The sequence below is a fragment of the Natator depressus genome, chromosome 2 (genome assembly GCF_965152275.1).
Source record: "Natator depressus isolate rNatDep1 chromosome 2, rNatDep2.hap1, whole genome shotgun sequence".
NCBI lineage: Eukaryota > Metazoa > Chordata > Testudines > Cheloniidae > Natator > Natator depressus.
Window position 1 is genome coordinate 88997413 of NC_134235.1, and position 21136 is coordinate 89018548.

General features: G+C 47.3%; 1 protein-coding gene across 2 annotated transcripts in view; it reads right to left on the bottom strand.

Annotated features, from left to right (window-relative positions):
* SPIRE1 (spire type actin nucleation factor 1) overlaps nucleotides 1-21136 on the bottom strand; it is a 179634-nt gene that overhangs the window by 38000 nt on the left and 120498 nt on the right. For both annotated transcript variants that reach the window (XM_074944669.1, XM_074944670.1), the window contains exon 6: nucleotides 20523-20687. In XM_074944669.1, coding sequence (XP_074800770.1) covers nucleotides 20523-20687 — 165 coding nt within the window. The remainder of the gene's footprint in view (nucleotides 1-20522; nucleotides 20688-21136) is intronic.

Consider the following 21136-nt stretch of genomic DNA (forward strand, 5'->3'; position numbering starts at 1 on the left):
GTTGTAATGAGGCAACTTGGGCACTATCGAGGGTCCTGAGATTTCCTTGACTTCTTTTCAGCCTTGTTTCAGACCTGGGTACAAGCACACACACTGCTAGTCCCACTGACGATCTGCTTCTGGCAATGGAAAAAGATCAACTGTCCACTCTCATTCTTTCAGATCTAGCAGCTGCTATCAACCACAACGCCTATGTCAGCACACCTTACCAGGAGTAAGTGGTGCTAGTATGGAGTGGCTGCATTCTGAATTTCCTGGCCTTAGGTCACCTTACAAAGTTTATCAATTTACTCATACTTTTAAAATATTTTGAAGTATAAATGGAGATTGAAAGTGAACTAAAGAGTTTGATAACATATATAAAATTAATACTTAGTAAAACTAAGCCAGCAAAAAGTATATCCTGCAAAAGGAAGAGAGAAAAAAAGAAATGTCTCTTTGTATGGAAGAGCTTTTCTTGTCTTCAGAGCTACAACATCATTTCTTTTTCAGAGGTCTCAATTTGGAGATAAGGAGAAACGTATACTAGAGTATTTCTCTGCAATACGTCAGTAATATATTGTAGATACAGGATATATAATAAAGCAGCTGCTCTCATGTAAGGTACAACTCATAGAGCATGCTCCAGCAAAAGATTGCAGCAGTTTGGTAGCGGGGGGGTGGGGGTGGGGAGGGGGAGAGGGAGGGACTCAGTGGCCAGTTTGAGGCAAATGAATGCAGCAGTGACCTTTTGCTGACTGCATTCTGTGTCTATTGCATGAAATTCTCTGCTTTACCTATGTCACTGCCATGAATTTTCTAAAAATGAATGAATAAATAAATAGAAGTCCATGATTTTCACAAGGCCTGATTTATTAGTCAGCCAGAACACAGTATTCAGAGAAATGGGTTAAAATAACAGATGGCCTACACGATGCATGTATCATATTGAAACTAAGCTTCTCCCCTTCCTGGGCCAAGAGAGAGAGCCAGCCTCTGCAGCAGTCTCTCAGTATCTCTTAGTAAGAGACTCATTGCCAGCTGCTGCTGCTGCCTGCTCATCCCCTCCTTTCTTTAAAAACTGATAGGCCGGAGTCATTAACAGTTTAGGGTCCCTTTGTTCCTTGCTCAGGCATGGAGAAAAAGCCTGATTGCCTGGCTAGAGCCAGGCAGGGGAGCATTTCCCAGTTAATAGTTCCCCCATCATTCCTTTAAGGACCCTTGGTATTGTCACTGGCGTATTTTTTCTCTATTGTTGTTTCATTTCCTGTTTATTTCCTCCTTTTTTGATTTAATTCTCTGCAATCAGGCAGAATATCAAGAAGGTAAATGGAGGCATATATATTATTGATAGAAACACAGAACTCTCCCACATCCTCCATGTTCACCAAAAACATTAAAGAAAACTTTTCAATTAAACGGTTTTTATTGACATTTCATGGGAAGAATATTATTTTTAAAGCAGTTATGTTTTCCCCCTTCCTTGTAAAAGAATTGATAGTTTTCACAGGTCTGCATGGTTCACATGATTGGTAATGAGACTTGAAGTCTTCTTCCTCCAGGTCACTGGTTCAAGCATTGTCAAAGTTAGTAGTGATTGAAAGTTGTTAACATTTGACAGCTGTTTGGTGAGCTGGCGATCTCAGTCCAGTCCCAACGGGACAGTTATCAACATCACAATATAAAATAAATAAACAACACTGCAGTTCTAGAGGACCTTTGACCTGAGGATCTCAAAGTGCTTTACTCCCTGAATTAACCTTCATACCATCCCTATACAATCAGTAAGTATTTGAATCCCTATTTCACTACTGGGAAAGCTAAAATACCTAATTTGCTCAACTGATTTCCCCAAGGACACAGTGGAATCGTATGGCAGAGTAACTGATATAGCCTCAGTCGAAATGCCAAGGACTTATGGTCAAAGCTGAGACTCTGCACACTATTGAAAAGCTTTCATTGCCACTGTAAATGCTGTATTTTTTCTGCAGTCAAACTAATTTCTGTTTCCAAAATAGACACTCTTTCACAAGCATTATTTATTAAAAAGTGATTATAAGAACTGGTGGCTATGAATGCTCTTACAGAAATAAAAGTCTTGGCTATGGATTAAATAGATTAGGTCAGAAATGCACAGTACAAGCGTATCTGTGCCACACAGCCAGGCGCAGAAAAAAAGTGTTGAATATTTGTAATTCTGTTCAGATACCAGACTGGAACCAACCACATACTGATGTTTAATCAAAGTATCTCAAAGCACTGCCAAAAATATCCCATATGTTTCTTTTGTAAAAATCAAAATGAAAGAAAAATGCTTACATTTAAAATTCTGAAGAATTTTGTACAAGAGTACATTAAAACTAGTAACATTACCTATTAGAAAAAATGTGGCCTGAGTGTGTAAGATCTACCAGAAATGTAAACCACCACATAGCAAAAGCACAGTGAGATGAAAACACAGTGAAGGCGGCTTCCTACACTTGCTTTCAGCCCACCACTTTCACATTCAATAAACAAATATGATTTGCAGATAAACAGGTTGGCTGCAAATGGCAAGTCTAATCTTGAATGGTTATGATAATAAATATAATTGTGTATTTATAACATGTCTTTGATCCCAAGTGATTGAAAAGCACATTACAAATGACATTCAAAAGAATTGCTTTACTCACCATTGAAATGAAGCTCTCTCAACACAGCCACACCAAGCAACACTTTAGAAAAAGCACAGTAGAACAATGTATCTAATTGACAATGCAGTCAATTCAACTGATACTATGTTTTGTATTGTGACAAAGTTCCTCCTCTGCCTTGGCGGGTCCTGCGCTTATTGGCAGATTTGCTCGCCTCAGTGATTCACGGCCATCCTCAGTTTGGCCACTTTTGCTAGTAGCTCAAACCTGCCGTTCACTCAGCTAACCTCATCACTGGCCAGCACGGGGAAAAGGAGGAGAACAATCCCCACAGTCTCTGCTGACCCACCTAGTGGGTCGGGGGATAGGCCAGGGACCTTCCCCTCTGGTGGGACCCACAGTCCAGGTCACCACCTCGTCTCAAATAGGGAGTTGAGGGGGATAGGAGGAACCCGGGCCCACCCTCTACTCCGGGTTCCAGCCCAGGGCCCTGTGGATTGCAACTGTCTACAGTGTCTCTTAACAGCTGCGTGACAGCTACTACCCCATGGCCTCCTCCCAACACCTTCTTTACCCTCACCGCAGGATCTTCCTCCTGAAGCCTGATCACGCTTGTACTCCTCAGTCCTCCAGCAGCACGCCTTCTCACTCCCTGCTCCTTGCACACCCTCCGCTAACTGATGGGAGGTCCTTTTTAAACCAGGTGTCCTGATTAGTCTGCCTGCCCTAATGACTCTAGTATGTTCTTAATTGGCTCCAGGTGTCTTAATTAGCTTGCCTGTCTTAATTGGTTCAAGCAGGTTCTCGATTGCTCTAGTGCAGCCCCTGCTCTGGTCACTCAGGGATCAGAAAACTGTTCATCCAGTAGCCAGTATATTTGCCTTCTACCAGACTCCTGTACACCCCACTGGTCTGGGTCTGTCACAGTATGATCTGGAAAATTTCAGTTGAAGTGAAATTGAGCAAACATGGGCTGATCACAGGTGAGCTATGCTACATCATTTCTAAAATAGTCATTCCTGCACTCACATGAAAACATATCCACCATGAGAAATACCGATTGTGAAGCTAAAATGCTATATACAAATACTAAAGTAAAGTACAAGTGCACTGGACAGAGAGCTCTGAAAAGTTTACATTTCATCATCTTCTCCTTGCTACTTGCATTATTAATGCAGTATATTCTTTCTGTAAATACAATTAAACCACAAGATTGTATATATATTTTCTGTGTGTATGTACTATAGGTGACTCAGGCATGGTAAAACTCTGTATTTACACTCCCCTTGTGCATATGCATTATGCTATTATGGGATTGTGACCAAGTGGGACTGTTCTTAATGTGTCCTCTGAATACTGTAGGGGTGCCTCAGTTTCCCCTATGCATTTCTTAAGTATCTAGGTGGTGGGATAAGGGTGTATGATCGTTGCAGAGCCCTAGAGGGCAGGTGTGTGTAGGGCTCTGGACACCGAGAATAGCCAACACCCTGTTTCCTGGCAACTGATGTCCTGGCCCTTTCCCCCCTGCAAGGTGAGAGCTAAAGGGTTGGAGAACAAAGGAATCAGGTGACCTCCTGGCCCGGGAAAGGGACAAAGCCCAGAGGAGGAGGGGCTGGAGAGAGTTTCAGTTTGGGACTGCCTGGGGACGAGGAGTGAAATGCAGCCGTGGTTGTCTGGCTCACTGCCCCCCAGAATGGACCCAGCTCCAGGGTCCTGTTCTCTGTACCTACAACCTCTGTTTTAGACCATGTTCCTGTCGTCTAATAAACCTCTGTTTTACTGGCTGGCTGAGAGTCACGTCTGATTGTGAAGTTGGGGTGCAGGACCTTCTGGCTTCCCCAGGACCCCACCTGGGCGGACTCACTGTGGGAAGCGCATGGAGGTGCAGAGGATGCTGAATGCTCCGAGGTCAGACCCAGGAAGGTGGAAGCTGTGTAAGCTTTTTGCCCTGAAGACAGTCTGCTCACAGAAAGGAGACTTCACCAGAGTCCTGACTGACTTTGTAGGGAGCAGTTCCAGAGCATCGCTCGGGGACTCTATGACAACTGGTGGCAAAAGTGGGATGTACTGCACCCCATGGATGGCGCTTCGTGCAGTAAGTGACTGGGGAGCAGTAAAACAAAGCTGGATTGACGAGGACCAGGCGTGCTGAAGGCTCAGAGAGGTGTGGTTTCGGGGGGCGGTTAACCCCTGGGAGTGTGTGACCAGCAAGAAGGACTGTGCAGTAATGGGGTCCCCCTGGGGACTGTGGTGAGCAGTCCTGGGGCGGAGGAGCCTGCAGCTTGGCCCTGGGAGAGAGAAGGACTTTTGCAGTAACAGGGTTCACCTGGGGATTGCAGCAAGCGGTCCCAGGGGCGGAGGAGTCTGCAGCTCGACCCTGGCAAAGAGGTGGTGACATCGAGAAGGGCTGGGCTGGCATACTAGGGGTTCTCCCTGGAAACCGGGGGGAGCTAAAAGCACACAGGCCTGTGAGTTCACAACAACTTGGGAACAGCGAAGTGATGGCCTATCACCATCTCCTTAAGAAGGATATTGTAACCCTGTGCAAAAAGAGAGGGTTGCGCATTGGAAAGTTCACCAAAGCACAGTTAATCGTGCAGCTGGAGGAGGATGACTGCTCTAAGGAACAGATTCCTGACCCAGATGGGGCGATAGCAGGATCTGGGAGCAGCTAGAGTGGTAGCCAGGCATCCCCAAGACTCCTGTCCCCGACCAGACAGGAGTCTTCACAATCGAGTTCCCCATCAGGGGATCGGAGACAGACGGGATTGGAGCTGAGTCCGAGAGAGAAAAAGGACTGTGAGAGACAGCGAGAGCCCGAGAAAGAGCTCCAGAAGCAGCAGCAGCATGAACTGGCAGTGGTGGAGTGGAGAGGCATAGGGGACTTCCCAGGGGTGAGTGGGGATAGATCCCGGGGTGCCAGTTCCGCAGGGAACCTCAATACTAAATTGCTGTCCCTGGTTAAGGAGAGAGGGGATGTGGATGCCCACCTCACTGCCTTTGAACAGGCTGGAGATTTGAACGAGGGGGACCCTTAGGAAAAGCCCCGGTGTCTAGCTCCTTTGCTGGGTCCCAAGGCCGTAGACTCCGTCAGCCAGATGGGTGGGGAGTTGGACAGGCTCCCACTCCTGGTCCCAACCTATATGTCTGTGTGCAGTCTCCTGGGCTCAGGCCCCTGAGACCTCCAGTGGGAGCGGAAGGTGATGGTCAATGGGGAGACATTCCTGGGGTGGCGAGATCCTGGGACAGAGAGAACTGTTGTCAGGCCCCTTGTGGTGCAGCCTCAGATGCTGAGGGGCTGTGTGACCTAGGTGAGGGTCCCAGGGATGAAGCCCCTAACCCTGCCTATGGCCCAGATCCCTGTGCAGACCCAGGAAGGGGGGGCTGGCTGGTCATTGGGGTTCTCCAGGATATCAGCTGTGAGACCCTGTTGGGGGGTGACTGTGTCTCTTTGGGACAGGATCCAGGCCCTGCTCCTGTAACGGCCAAGGGTTTGAATTTGAATCCAGGGAACCAATTGGCTGAGAGGGAAATGGTCAGTTAAAATGCAGATGACATGGCTGGCATGGGGGAGGAGCTGCTAGGCTTAGGCTACCTGCGGGCCTGTAACCAGACTCCTGGGGCTGGGTGGGACAGAGAGATCCTTGCGCACCGGAGAGGGGGCTCAGCCTGGCTCTGATGCAGTGAGGAAAGCAGCGAGCTCGCTGCCTGTCCCCACTGGAACAGCAAGGGCAGCGCTGAGCACAGTGGGAGCTGAGACCCCAGCTTGGGGGGACGGGGGGGACGACAGGCAGCGCAGGTCGGCTACCAACCAGGTTTGCCTTGTCCAGAGGCGCTGCTGTGAAGTGATCCCACGGCAGGGAGGGAGCGACCAGGGACAGGGCTCAGCAGGGCTGTGACCCCAGGCCCAGCCAGAGAGATGGAAGACTAGGTAGCTGAGTCTGCAGAGCAGAACAGCTGGGTAGTTAATCTCTCGAGAATGCAGGGGATGGCAGGTCTACTCTCATCTCCAGACACTTCGGATATGACTTGTACTCTCAGTGAATTAAACATCTAGTTCCTTGTGGAAGCAGAGGTTGGTAAGGGAAGAACAACAGAACTTTGAGAGTACAGCTTGTAAAAGTGAACCTGAGAAGGGTAACTGCGATTTGCTGGAAGTAGCTCAGGGTAGTGAGAAGAGCAGCAGTTTATCTGTTGGGAGTGGCAAGGTGCTTGGTAAGGAAAGTCTGCATGAGCCTAGGCAGCCTTGTGAGCTGATGGCTTTGTCTAGTCAGCAGTTTGGGAAGGCGAGGATAGTGGAAGATGAGTGTCCCTATACCTTACCTGGAGAAGTGTGACAGTGAAGGGAATGTGCCTGTGTCTGTCAGGCGTATTGACTTGCATATGGAGGGAACTACCCCGGTCTCCAAGCAGTTGTGTGTGAACAGCTCTGTGTGCTGGGACAAGGGAAATGAGATCCCAAGCTGTGTGTCTGGTAAAGGAGAAAGTGTGTCTGGCTCTTCTTTGTCTGTGGAGCAGACAGAAGGGGCCTTTCAGCCTGTGATGGTTGAGAATACTGCAGTTGTCTCAGAGTTGGTTCTGGATTCAACTAAAGCCCAGGAAGGGAATGGTCCTAAGTTTGTGTCTGCTGGGGAGAATGGCATTGTAACTAGGTCGCATCCAGTTAGTGTCTATGCAAAATCCCAGAGGCCAGACAATTCTGGTGCTTGTATTTTGACTGTTACTAGTGTGTTGTTGGGAAAGGGTGTAGCAACTCTGTCTAATCAGAGCCCTGGTCTACACTAGGACTTTAGGTCGAATTTAGCAGCATTAAATCGATGTAAACCTGCACCCGTCCACACGATGAAGCCCTTTATTTCGACTTAAAGGGCTCTTAAAATCAATTTCCTTACTCCACCCCTGACAAGTGGATTAGCACTTAAATCGGCCTTGCCGGGTCGAATTTGGGGTACTGTGGACACAATTCGACGGTATTGGCCTCCGGGAGCTATCCCAGAGTGCTCCATTTTGACCGCTCTGGACAGCACTCTCAACTCAGATGCACTGGCCAGGTAGACAGGAAAAGAACCGCAAACTTTTGAATCTCATTTCCTGTTTGGCCAGCGTGGCAAGCTGCAGGTGACCATGCAGAGCTCATCAGCAGAGGTGACCATGATGGAGTCCCAGAATCGCAAAAGAGCTCCAGCATGGACCGAACGGGAGGTACGGGATCTGATCGCTGTATGGGGAGAGGAATCCGTGCTATCAGAACTCCGTTCCAGTTTTCGAAATGCCAAAACCTTTGTCAAAATCTCCCAGGGCATGAAGGACAGAGGCCATAACAGGGACCCGAAGCAGTGCCGCGTGAAACTGAAGGAGCTGAGGCAAGCCTACCAGAAAACCAGAGAGGCGAACGGCCGCTCCGGGTCAGAGCCCCAAACATGCCGCTTCTATGATGAGCTGCATGCCATTTTACGGGGTTCAGCCACCACTACCCCAGCCATGTTGTTTGACTCCTTCAATGGAGATGGAGGCAATACGGAAGCAGGTTTTGGGGACGAAGAAGATGATGATAGCTCACAGCAAGCAAGAGGAGAAACCGGTTTTCCCGACAGCCAGGAACTGTTTCTCACCCTGGACCTGGAGCCAGTACCCCCCGAACCCACCCAAGGCTGCCTCCTGGACCCAGCAGGCGGAGAAGGGACCTCCGGTGAGTGTACCTTTTAAAATACTATACATGGTTTAAAAGCAAGCATGTGAAAGGATTACTTTGCCCTGGCATTCGCGGCTCTCCTGGATATACTCCCAAAGCCTTTGCAAAAGGTTTCTGGGGAGGGCAGACTTATTGCGTCCTTCATGGTAGGACACTTTACCACTCCAGGCCAGTAACACGTACTCGGGAATCATTGTACAACAAACCATTGCAGTGTATGTTTGCTGGCGTTCAAACAACATCCGTTCTTTATCTCTCTGTGTTATCCTCAGGAGAGTGAGATATAATCCATGGTCACCTGGTTGAAATAGGGTGCTTTTCTTCAGGGGACACTCAGAGGAGCCCATTCCTGCTGGGCTGTTTGCCTGCGGCTGAACAGAAATGTTTCCCGCTGTTAGCCACAGGGAGGGGGGAGGGTTGTGGGGGTAGCCACGCGGTGGGGGGAGGCAAAATGCGACCTTGTAACGAAAGCACATGTGCTATGTATGTAATGTTAACAGCAAGGTTTACCCTGAAAGAGTGTAGCCAGTGTTTTATAAAATGTGTCTTTTTAAATACCGCTGTCTCTTTTTTTTTCTCCACCAGCTTCATGTGTTTCAATGATCACAGGATCTTCTCCTTCCCAGAGGCTAGTGAAGATTAGAAAGAAAAAAAAACGCACTCGAGATGAAATGTTCTCCGAGCTCATGCTGTCCTCCCACACTGACAGAGCACAGACGAATGCGTGGAGGCAAATAATGTCAGAGTGCAGGAAAGCACAAAATGACTGGGAGGAGAGGTGGCGGGTTGAAGAAAGTAAGTGGTGGGCTGAAGAGAGGGCTGAAGCTGAAAGGTGGCGGCAGCGTGATGAGAGGAGGCAGGATTCAATGCTGAGGCTGCTGGAGGATCAAACCAGTATGCTCCAGTGTATGGTTGAGCTGCAGCAAAGGCAGCTGGAGCACAGACTGCCACTACAGCCCCTGTGTAACCAACCACCCTCCTCCCCAAGTTCCATAGCCTCCACACCCAGACGCCCAAGAACGTGGTGGGGGGGGCACCGGCCAACCAGCCACTCCGCCACAGAGGATTGCCCAAAAAAAAGAAGGCTGTCGTTCAATAAATTTTAAAGTTGTAAACTTTTAAAGTGCTGTGTGGCATTTTCCTTCCCTCCTCCACCACCCCTCCTGGGCTACCTTGGTAGTCATCCCCCTATTTGTGTGATGAATGAATAAAGAATGCATGAATGTGAAGCAACAATGACTTTATTGCCTCTGCAAGCGGTGATCGAAGGGAGGAGGGAGGGTGGTGAGCTTACAGGGAAGTAGAGTGAACCAAGGGGCGGGGGGTTTCATCAAGGAGAAACAAACAGAACTTTCACACCGTAGCCTGGCCAGTCATGAAACTGGTTTTCAAAGCTTCTCTGATGCGTACCGCGCCCTCCTGTGCTCTTCTAACCGCCCTGGTGTCTGGCTGCGCGTAACCAGCAGCCAGGCGATTTGCCTCAACCTCCCACCCTGCCATAAACGTCTCCCCCTTACTCTCACAGATATTGTGGAGCACACAGCAAGCAGTAATAACAGTGGGAATATTGGTTTCGCTGAGGTCTAAGCGAGTCAGTAAACTGCGCCAGCACGCCTTTAAACGTCCAAATGCACATTCTACCACCATTCTGCACTTGCTCAGCCTGTAGTTGAACAGCTCCTGACTACTGTCCAGGCTGCCTGTGTACGGCTTCATGAGCCATGGCATTAAGGGGTAGGCTGGGTCCCCAAGGATACATATAGGCATTTCAACATCCCCAACAGTTATTTTCTGGTCTGGGAATAAAGTCCCTTCTTGCAGCTTTTGAAACAGACCAGAGTTCCTGAAGATGCGAGCGTCATGTACCTTTCCCGGCCATCCCACGTTGATGTTGGTGAAACTTCCCTTGTGATCCACCAGAGCTTGCAGCACTATTGAAAAGTACCCCTTGCGGTTTATGTACTCGGCGGCTTGGTGCTTCGGTGCCAAGATAGGGATATGGGTTCCGTCTATGGCCCCACCACAGTTAGGGAATCCCATTGCAGCAAAGCCATCCACTCTGACCTGCACATTTCCCAGGGTCACTACCCTTGATATCAGCAGATCTTTGATTGTGTGGGCTACTTGCATCACAGCAGCCCCAACAGTAGATTTGCCCACTCCAAATTGATTCCCAACTGACCGGTAGCTGTCTGGCATTGCAAGCTTCCACAGGGCTAGCGCCACTCGCTTCTCAACTGTGAGGGCTGCTCTCATCTTGGTATTTATGCGCTTCAGGGCAGGGGAAAGCAAGTCACAAAGTTCCATGAAAGTGCCCTTACGCATGCGAAAGTTTCGCAGCCACTGGGAATCGTCCCAGACCTGCAACACTATGCGGTCCCACCAGTCTGTGCTTCTTTCCCGAGCCCAGAATCGGCGTTCCACAGCATGAACCTGCCCCATTAGCACCATGATGCATGCATTGGCAGGGCCCATGCTTTCAGAGAAATCTGTGTCCATGTCCTGATCGCTCACGTGAGCGCGCTGACGTCGCCTCCTCGCCCGGTATCGCTTTGCCAGGTTCTGGTGCTGCATATACTGCTGGATAATGCGTGTGGTGTTTAATGTGCTCCTAATTGCCAAAGTGAGCTGAGCGGCCTCCATGCTTGCCTTGGTATGGCGTCCGCACAGAAAAAAGGCGCGGAATGATTGTCTGCCGTTGCTCTGACGGAGGGAAGGGCGACTGACGACACGGCTTACAGGGTTGGCTTCAGGGAGCTAAAATCAACAAAGGGGGTGGCTTTACATCAAGGAGTATTTCAGGCAGGACTTCACGGAGGGTTCCAATAAGAAATGGTGCACCTAAGTTATTGTTCTTATTGGAACAAGGAGGTTAGCCTGGCCTCTGATTGATACATGGCTAGATTTACCTCGCTGCACCTTCTCTGTGAGTGACTGCAGTGTGACCTAGAGAAATGAGTCCCCTAGATGGGGGAGGAGGCAAATGAGTACAAAACAAATCTGGTCTATTTCTTGTTTAGATCCACTCCATCTATCTTTTACATCTTTGGCTGGCAGCAGACGGTGCAGAAGGACTGCATGCCATCCACATCTCATGGCTGCTCGGCAGAAGACAGTGCAGTAGGACTGCTAGCAATCCGTATCGCCTGCCCGCTCACCATAAGACAGTTCAATAGGACTGACTGCAGGACTAAAGAGAATGACCTGGTCAAGTCACTCCAGATTTAGTCCCTGCGCCCATGTCTGCCCAGGCGCTCCCAGCCGACGTGGCCAGGAGCACCTCGGACATGACGAGGACGGCTACCAGTCGTACTGTACCGTCTGCTGCCAGAAGGCAATGGGTTGCTGCTACTGTGTTGCAATGCCATACCGCATCTGCCAGCACCCAGGAGACATACGGTGACGGTTACCTGAGCGGGCTCCATGCTTGCGGTGGTATGGCGTCTGCACAGGTAACTCAGGAAAAAAGGCGCGAAACGATTGTCCGCCCTTGCTTTCATGGAGGGAGGGAGGGAAGGGGGGCCTGACGATATGTACCCAGAACCACCCGCGACAATGTTTTAGCTCCATCAGGCATTGGGATCTCAACCCAGAATTCCAACGGGCAGCGGAGACTGCGGGAACTGTGGGATAGCTACCCACAGTGCAACGCTCCGGAAGTTGACGCTAGCCTCGGTACTGCGGAAGCACTCCGCCGAGTTAATGCACTTAATGCACTTAGAGCATTTTCTGTGGGGACACACACACTCGAATATATAAAACCAATTTCTAAAAAACCGACTTCTATAAATTCGACCTTATTCCGTAGTGTAGACATACCCTGAGTGAGATCCTAGCCAGGGCACAAAGAGAGCATAAAGGTGATTTGATTGTGTTACCTACTGATGGTATGGAAACCTGTAGCAAGAAGGAAAAGATTCCTGAATTTGTGTGTGGCAAAGGGAGGGAGAATGCTTCTAACTTTTTATCTAGGAAGCCTGTGAGTTTGCCTGAAAGGGGATTGTGTAGGAATCTGCCTGATGGGCCAGAGGTAACTCTGGATGTAAGTGAGATCCAGAAAGAATCTGTTGTTGCTCAGTAAAGTGTTCCTCTAAAGCAAGCCCTAGGTAAAGAGGGTAAGGGCAGAATTTCTGTGAAGGATGAATTGTTGCATAGAAAAGCCCCTAGGGAAAGGAATCCTCATGGTAGTCTTTGTAAACAGTTTACTGCAATTGAAGGGTGTGAAAGTGATTTAATCAAGGAAGTTTCAGTTCCTAACAGCCAGAAATTTTCTGTTGTGAATTAAGCCACTGACTTTCCTGTTGAAAGATCCAGTGTGGATAGCTCTGAGAAGGTCTCAGATGGAGTAAAAGCTGTTAAGAAAGTTAAACAGGCCTATAACCAAAGGCTGTGTTTGGCCAGCTTGTTGGGGAGACAAGGTTGTTGAGAAAGGAATGTCTCCATGCTAAATCTGTAAGTGAACAGTCTGTGTCCCAGGTGAAGAGGGTGCTGGGCTGCTTCAAGGAGGCAGGACTGACGGTAAAAGCTGAAAAGTGTAAGGTGGAGATAATCAGAGAGTGGCCTGTTCCCCAGACCAAGAAACAGGTCCAGGACTTTATTGGGATGGCAGGGTACTACTGGAGGCTTGTACCCCACTTGAGCTCCCTAGCTGCCCCCATCACTGAGCTATGTAAGAAGGAGAAGCAAGACGAGCTGGTCTGGACCGAGTAGTGCCAGAGGGCTCTCTCTGCGTTGAAGGAGGCTCTAATCCAGGGCCCGGTAAATCTGGTAAACCCCAACTTTGCTAAGGCCTTTACAGGGTTCACCGACACCTCAAACACAGGGCTGGGTGCTGGGCTGATGCCGAACGGCGAGGGACAGAGACACCTGGTCAGAGTGGCCCAGGTCAAGGTGGGGGCTCTTAACCAAGAGAGCCCGAATTGCAACCCTCCAGACTGGAGAGCTGGGAGAAGACCCGATCCCAGTTTGACCCCCGGGGATTTTGGAGTGGGCACGGGCCGCAGAAACCTTCCCACATGCGGCATGTGAGTGCCATCAAGCACCCCTGACCTAAGGGAGGGCATGAAATTGGAAGGGCATAAACCTGGAAGGGCCTGGTGTAACTCCTACCAAGGAATGGGAGAGATGCTGGGGCATCCATAGGAACGTTGGTGGGTTCGAACTTCTCCAGGTCACTGGCTAAAGGTTATCGTGGAGTCCCTGGGCGATGCTCTGGAACTGCTCCTTACAAAGCCAGTCAGGACTCTGGTGAAGTCTCCTTTCTGTGAGCAGACTGTCTTCAGGGCAAAAAGCTTACACGGCTTCCACCTTCCTGGGTCTGACCTCGGAGCATTCAGCATCCTCTGCACCTCCATGCGCTTCCCACAGCGAGTCCGCCCAGGTGGGGTCCTGGGGAAGCCAGAGGGTCCTGCACCCCAACTTCACAATCAGACGTGACTCTCAGCCAGCCAGTAAAACAGAGGTTTATTAGACGACAGGAACATGGTCTAAAACAGAGGTTGTAGGTATGGAGAACAGGACCCCTGAGCTGGGTCCATTTTGGGGGGCAGTGAGCCAGACAACCACGTCTGCACTTCACTCCTCGTCCCCAGGCAGTCCCAAACTGAAACTCTCTCCAGCCCCTCCTCCTAAAATCATAGAATCATAGAATATCAGAGTTGGAAGGGACCTCTGGAGGCCATCTAGTCCAACCCCCTGCCCAGAGCAGGACCAATCCCAACTAAATCATCCCAGCCAGGGCTTTGTCAAGCCTGACCTTAAAAATTTCTAAGGAAGGGGATTCCACCACCTCCCTAGGTAATGCATTCCAGTGTTTCACCACCCTCCTAGTGAAAAAGTTTTTCCTAATATTCAACTTAAATCTCCCCCACTGCAACTTGAGACCATTACTCCTTGTCCTGTCATCTGCTATCACTGAGAATAGTCTAGAGCCATCCTCTTTGGATCCACCTTTCAGATAGTTAAAAGCAGCTATCAAATCCCCCCTCATTCTTCTCTTCCGTAGACTAAACAATCCCAGTTCCCTCAGCCTCTCCTCATAAGTCATGTGTTCCAGACCCCTAATCATTTTTGTTGCCCTTCGCTGGACTCTCTCCAATTTCTCCCCATCCTTCTTTTCGTGTGGGGCCCAAAACTGGACACACTACTCCAGATGAGGCCTCACCAGTGTCGAATAGAGGGGAACGATCACGTCCCTCGATCTGCTGGCAATGCCCCTACTTATACATCCCAAAATGCCATTGGCTTTCTTGGCAACAAGGGCACACTGTTGACTCATATCCAGCTTCTCGTCCACTGTCACCCCGAGGTCCTTCTCTGCAGAACTGCTGCCGAGCCATTCGGTCCCTAGTCTGTAGCGGTGCATTGGATTCTTCCGTCCTAAGTGCAGGACTCTGCACTTGTCCTTGTTGAACCTCATCAGATTTCTTTTGGCCCAATCCTCCAATTTGTCTAGGTCCCTCTGTATCCTATCCCTACCCTCCAGCGTATCTACCACTCCTCCCAGTTTAGTGTCATCCGCAAACTTGCTGAGGGTGCAATCCACACCATCCTCCAGATCATTAATGAAGATACTGAACAAAACCAGCCCCAGGACCGACCCTTGGGGCACTCCGCTAGATACCGGCTGCCAACTAGACATGGAGCCATTGATCACTACCCGTTGAGCCCGACAATCTAGCCAACTTTCTACCCACCTTGTAGTGTATCCATCCAGCCCATACTTCTTTAACTTGCTGACAAGAATACTGTGGGAGACCGTATCAAAAGCTTTGCTAGTCGAGGAATAACACGTCAACTGCTTTCCCTTCATCCACAGAGGCAGTTATCTCATCATAGAAGGCAATTAGATTAGTCAGGCATGACTTTCCCTTGGTGAATCCATGCTGACTGTTCCTGATCACTTTCCTCTCATCTAAGTGCTTCAGAATTGATTCCTTGAGGAGATGCTCCATGATTTTTCCAGGGACTGAGGTGAGGCTGACCGGCCTGTAGTTCCCAGGATCCTCCTCCTTCGCTTTTTTAAAGATTAGCACTACATTAGCCTTTTTCCAGTCGTTCGGGACTTCCCCCGATCACCATGAGTTTTCAAAGATAATGGCCAATGGCTCTGCAATCACAGCCGCCAATTCCTTTAGCACTCTCGGATGCAGCGCATCCGGCCCCATGGACTTGTGCACGTCCAGTTTTTCTAAATAGTCCCGAACCACTTCTTCCTTCACAGAGGGCTGGCCACCTCCTCCCATGCTGGGCTGCCCAGTGCAGTAGTCTGGGAGCTGACCTTGTTCGTGAAGACAGAGGCAAAAAAAGAACTGAGTACATTAGCTTTTTCCACATCCTGTCACTAGGTTGCCTCCCTCATTCAGTAGGGGGCCCACACTTTCCTTGGCTTTCTTCTTATTGCCAACATACCTGAAGAAACCCTTCTTGATACTCTTAACATCCCTCGCTAGCTGCAACTCCAGGTGTGATTTAGTCTTCCTGATTTCATTCCTACATGCCCGAGCAATATTTATATACTCATCCCTGGTCATTTGTCCAATCTTCCACTTCTTGTAAGCCTCTTTTTTGTGTTTAAGATCAGCAAGGATTTCACTGTTAAGCCAAGCTGGTCGCCTGCCATATTTACTATTCTTTCTACACATCAGGATGGTTTGTCCCTGTAACCTCAATAAGGATTCTTTAAAATACAGCCAGCTCTCCTGGACTCCTTTCCCCATCATGTTATTCTCCCAGGGGATCTTGCCCATCAGTTCCCTGAGGGAGTCAAAGTCTGCTTTTCTGAAGTCCAGGGTCCGTATTCTGCTGCTTTCCTTTCTTCCTTGTGTCAGGATCCTGAACTCGACCATCTCATGGTCACTGCCTCCCAGGTTCCCATCCACTTTTGCTTCCCCTACTAATTCTTCCCGGTTTGTGAGCAGCAGGTGAAGAAAAGCTCCGCCCCTAGTTGGTTCCTCCAGCACTTGCACCAGGAAATTGTCCCCTACAGTTTCCAAAAACTTCCTGGATTGTCTGTGCATCGTTGTATTGCTCTCCCAGCAGATATCAGGATGATTGAAGTCGCCCATGAGAACCAGGGCATGCGATCTAGTAGCTTCTGCAAGTTGCCGGAAGAAAGCCTCGTCCACCTCATCCCCCTGGTCCGGTAGTCTATAGCAGACTCCCACCACGACATCACCCTTGTTGCTCACGCTTCTAAACTTAATCCAGAGACTCTCAGGTTTTTCTGCAGTTTCATACTTGAGCTCTGAGCAGCCTCTGGGCTTTGTCCCTTTCCCGGGCCAGGAGGTCACCTGATTCCTTTGTTCTCCAACCCTTAGCTCTCACCTTGCAGGGGGGAAAGGGCCAGGACATCAGTTGCCAGGAAACAGGGTGTTGGCTATTCTCCGTGTCCAGAGCCCTACACACACCTGCCCTCTAGGGCTCTGCAACGATCATACACCCTTATCCCACCACCTAGATACTTAAGAAATGCATAGGGGAAACTGAGGCACCCCTACAGTATTCAGAGGACACATTAAGAACAGTCCCACTTGGTCACAGTGATCATGTAGTTAAAGACTACTTTTCCCCCACAGGACCCCTGCTCTCCGAGTGCATAAGAAGGACAGTGCTCTGGGAAAGATTCAGGGTTGTATTGTGAAGGAGGCTGTTGTCTCTGTGCTGCCCCATTTACTGAAGTGGTCAGATGTACGGTAAAGGAGGCAGGAACTGCAGGAAAAGAAAGAATGATCTCACGATTAAGTCAACTGAATGCTGCAAAAGAGAACAGCATTCTCTCTCCCTTTGCCACAGAGTTCCTATGTGATACTGGACAAGACACATAAACCAAACTTTTCACAGGTAGCAATTAATTGGATGTTCCTTATTTTCTGGGTATCCTGCTGGAGACACCCAGGCTCTGATTTGCAGAAGTGCTGAGCAGTCACAGCTGCAATTCTAGTCATTGGGAGTTCTGCTCTGAACATATAAAGTGCTATCAAACGCTAAGTACTATGAAAAATCAGGTCCTAGTCTTCTCAAATAGGGCACCCAAAATTAGTTGACGCATCTGATAAATTTGGCTTTAATCTGTATGCCTCATTTCTCCATGTATAAAATGGGGATAATACAAACACCCCACCTCACAGGGAATTATGATGATAAATTCATTAATTCAGAATTAACACTCCTATTTTTAAAGGTATTTAGGCATTGCTCAACTCAGCATTGCAAGGTCTAAGTGATTTAGATTGACGAAGTCCCATTTTCAAAAGCAATTTTGGAGCTTAAGTCTATTGACTTCCCATTGTTTAAATTCACTTTAATCACAATTTTGCCATGTGTATGTTTTGACTGATAGGAAGAAAAATAATCTCTTTTCCCCTCGCTGCTTTTCCATTCAGATTTGGGACTCTTGTTTTTGGTTCCCCATCTAGAGAGACATGAAAGCTTTCTCCATTGGGAATATATATATATATATTATATATATATTTAGCTATGATCCATGACAGACAGCAAAAATATGCTGTATTCAGGAGATCTAACTGAACTTGTAAGGATCTGTGAACCCTTCAGGCTTCAGTAAATTTCATTTCCTATCAAACTGCATCCATATTATTATACAATTTTCTGCACAGAAATTCTTCGAGCATGCTCAGCAGCAAAACACAAACTACTACGTGGAAACTTTATAATAAGAAACAAGTTATTTTTCTAGCATGGAGGTACCAGCAAGTTCTGGTCAGACAAAGCTAGCAACAGTTTCAGAGACAAACCCATAGATTTTGTACCTGCAGCAGATTCTAATCCTAATTCACTTTTATGCCCATGTGAGCAAAAGTGGCTTTAGACAACCTGTCTAGTATTTTTCATAGATGAAAGAAGCAGGACAGAAATGGATGCCTGCAGGCATATAGTACATAGCTAGTATCTGGGTTTCAGAAAGAGCAGCTGTGCCTTCAACACCAACCACACGAAGAAAAAAATCTTTTGAGAACTAACTTGACAGAAGTCAAATTTGAGGCTATGTTGGCAAAAGGTGAACTAGAATATCGTCCAGGGCTCCTAGTCAAACAAAATTACTGTACTGAATCCATGTATTGTGTCACAAGCAAAGGGCCTCCAGGTTTTGTTTTTCTTTTGCTCTGTGGTTGATATTAAAAGTAACACAGCTCTCTGAACCTTAGCTATAAGATAGATAACATTACTACCTATGTACTTAGATTGCCCTCATCACCATAGCGTCTCAACAGCAGCATCTATTGCAGGAAAGCTGCTGAAGAGCATATGCCCCCTGCTCCCTCTGGGGAAATGCAATGACTATCTTTGCTTTGCTTTCCTTTTTAAGAGGCCAGGACACTCAGCTTGGGCCCCTCAGACCTTTCAGGGAGCTAGGAACCTCGACCCCCTTTACAGAAACTATTTAACTTTTGCCTTGAGGGGTAAGCGCTGACCGTTTTGTGGGCTGCAGAATTATTTTGTTGGCCTTTTTCATTCAGACTGCTTTTTGCCTGCAGAAGACTACATAAGACTACACAGAGCTACACCCTAAACTCCAAACCAGCTCTACAGCAATGGCCATATCCAAGGAAGGATGTCTGGGATGAGAGAGGTGCCCACCCTGACCCAAAGATACAACCTATAACCTACATCTGTCACACTCACATGATAGTAGAGCACAACCAGTCACATCAGGAATAACTCTATTTCCCTATCTGTAAAATAAGGCTAACAACACACTTGCCTACCTCACAGGAGAGCTGTAGGGACTGATGAGGTAATGTTTACATATCACTTTGAAACACATGAAGCACCATGTAACGTCAATTGGTTCCAGACTATCATTCATAATCACAATGCCTTCTTGTGTGAGGAAGGGGGTGTGGCTACATTCCATTATAAGGAGTGGATATTTCTATTCTATTCTATGTGCCAATCTATTGGGGGTAGGGTGAGATAGGGGCAGGAAAAAATCAGAAGCCATCCAAGCTCAGTGCAAAATTCTGTGATTCTAGAACAAGGCACAAGATTTATCAACAATAGAGCTGGTTAAAAACCTTCCATCAAAATATTTTTGGGTGGGGAAAATAGCTTTTTCAACACACAGAAAATTGAGAGTTTTTGTCAAGAATCTTAAAATCCTATTGAACCCCCTAACCCCCCACAAAGTTGCATAAAATCATTTCCCAGCCCTAGTCGACAACATTTGTCTTGGTGCAATCAGTGGGCAAAAACGAACCAGGAAAACTCAAGGCAGTTCTCAGTGCTGAGAGCATTGACACTATTCCAATCCATGCATTTACACAGGGATTTCTGAATGTGCTCATCACTGTTAAGAAATCTTCAGTTCCTGGTGTCCATTAATTGCATGATAATGACCATTTAAAAAACCATTATATGAAGCAGCTGCAATAGAAGGTCTGAGAGATTCCAGGACATACCAAGGAGTAGGTGGTCCTAATACAGAAAGTGCATCTTCCTGACAGTCACTCCTAAGTTGTACATGAGTATCTGGGAAGTAATCCACTGATATTTGGAAGCTTGCCTCGATGTCTCAGCTTGTTCTCTTGAGTCCAAAGGAACACTGCATTGTGCTGAAACAGTCATGCCCAAATCAGAACTTGTGAGCCTTTATTAAAGCTGAAGACTTCAAGGGAAGGTATTCATTCCCGCAAGGTATAATTCCTGAGCTTTAGATTGGACTGTCCTACTTCAATAATTTAAGTGCCTATGATGAAGTTTGCAGATACTTTTGGCTTTCCTCTTTTATGACAGTATGAGATGCCATTCTCATGCATTTCACACCTTGAAAAGTATTATGGCCAAGGAGCTCTGAAGTAATATATATCTTTACAAAATTATGTTATGGTTGGTCAGTAATGTACTCCACAGTATGAAGAGCCAACTAAAAAAATTCATATTGATTGGGAAGTATAGGCAAGACAGTTAACCTGAATTTTAGTGTTACTAGCAAGTCAGCACAAAATCAATTCGTTCAAGCGTATCAAATGTCGGTTTCCTGTCTCCTGAAATTTTTTTGTCCTTGTCATCTGAAAGCAAGGCGCACAACATTTTGATGGCTCCATTTTTTTCTTAATTAATATTCAAAATTTAGGATACAGTAAAAACAATGTAAGAATAGCTAACTACATGACTGAAGTAACAAATCTGAAAAACAAAGTGAAAGTAATGGTGATTGGTGACTGTATAGATCTATCATAATGGTATTCTTAACTCACCATAACCTTCCTTAAGGTATAGCGTTTGGATCGAATGTCATCCATTAGCATTTCATAGGGTGTGAGCTGATATTCTATTGGAAGTGGGTTATACTGACGCTCTTGAACCTTCTTAAGTTTAACACCATCCCGCAAATCTCGCATCACCTGTACCCAAAAGCGAGCCTGAAGAGTCAAAGGAGACAAATAAGGTTTCAGAACACTTACTGTACTCTCATTATTACTGAGTACCAATGCAGTTAAGGCAAAAACAGCTCACTCGTCACATCAGAGAACCATTAAACCAACTAAATAAGACTAAATTTATTTTATTTTTTACAACAATGAAGTAGATAGGTGGTACAGTGGGTTTGAAAACCTGGGTCAAAACCCATCTTAAACTAGAAAACAAATCTGGTGGATTATTCTAGTCACTAACAGAAATCCCAAAATCACAGTGTAATTCAGTAAATCACTGATGGCAGTGTTGGATTTCATTTATTTTCCACTTTTTCTATGAGTCATTAGCAAGTCATACTACAGAAACAAAAAATCCTAAACACTGTTTTTTACAGAAAGCAGGTGACAAGCAAGCAGCTTAAGAATATCTAATTTTTTTCATCAAAATATAACCT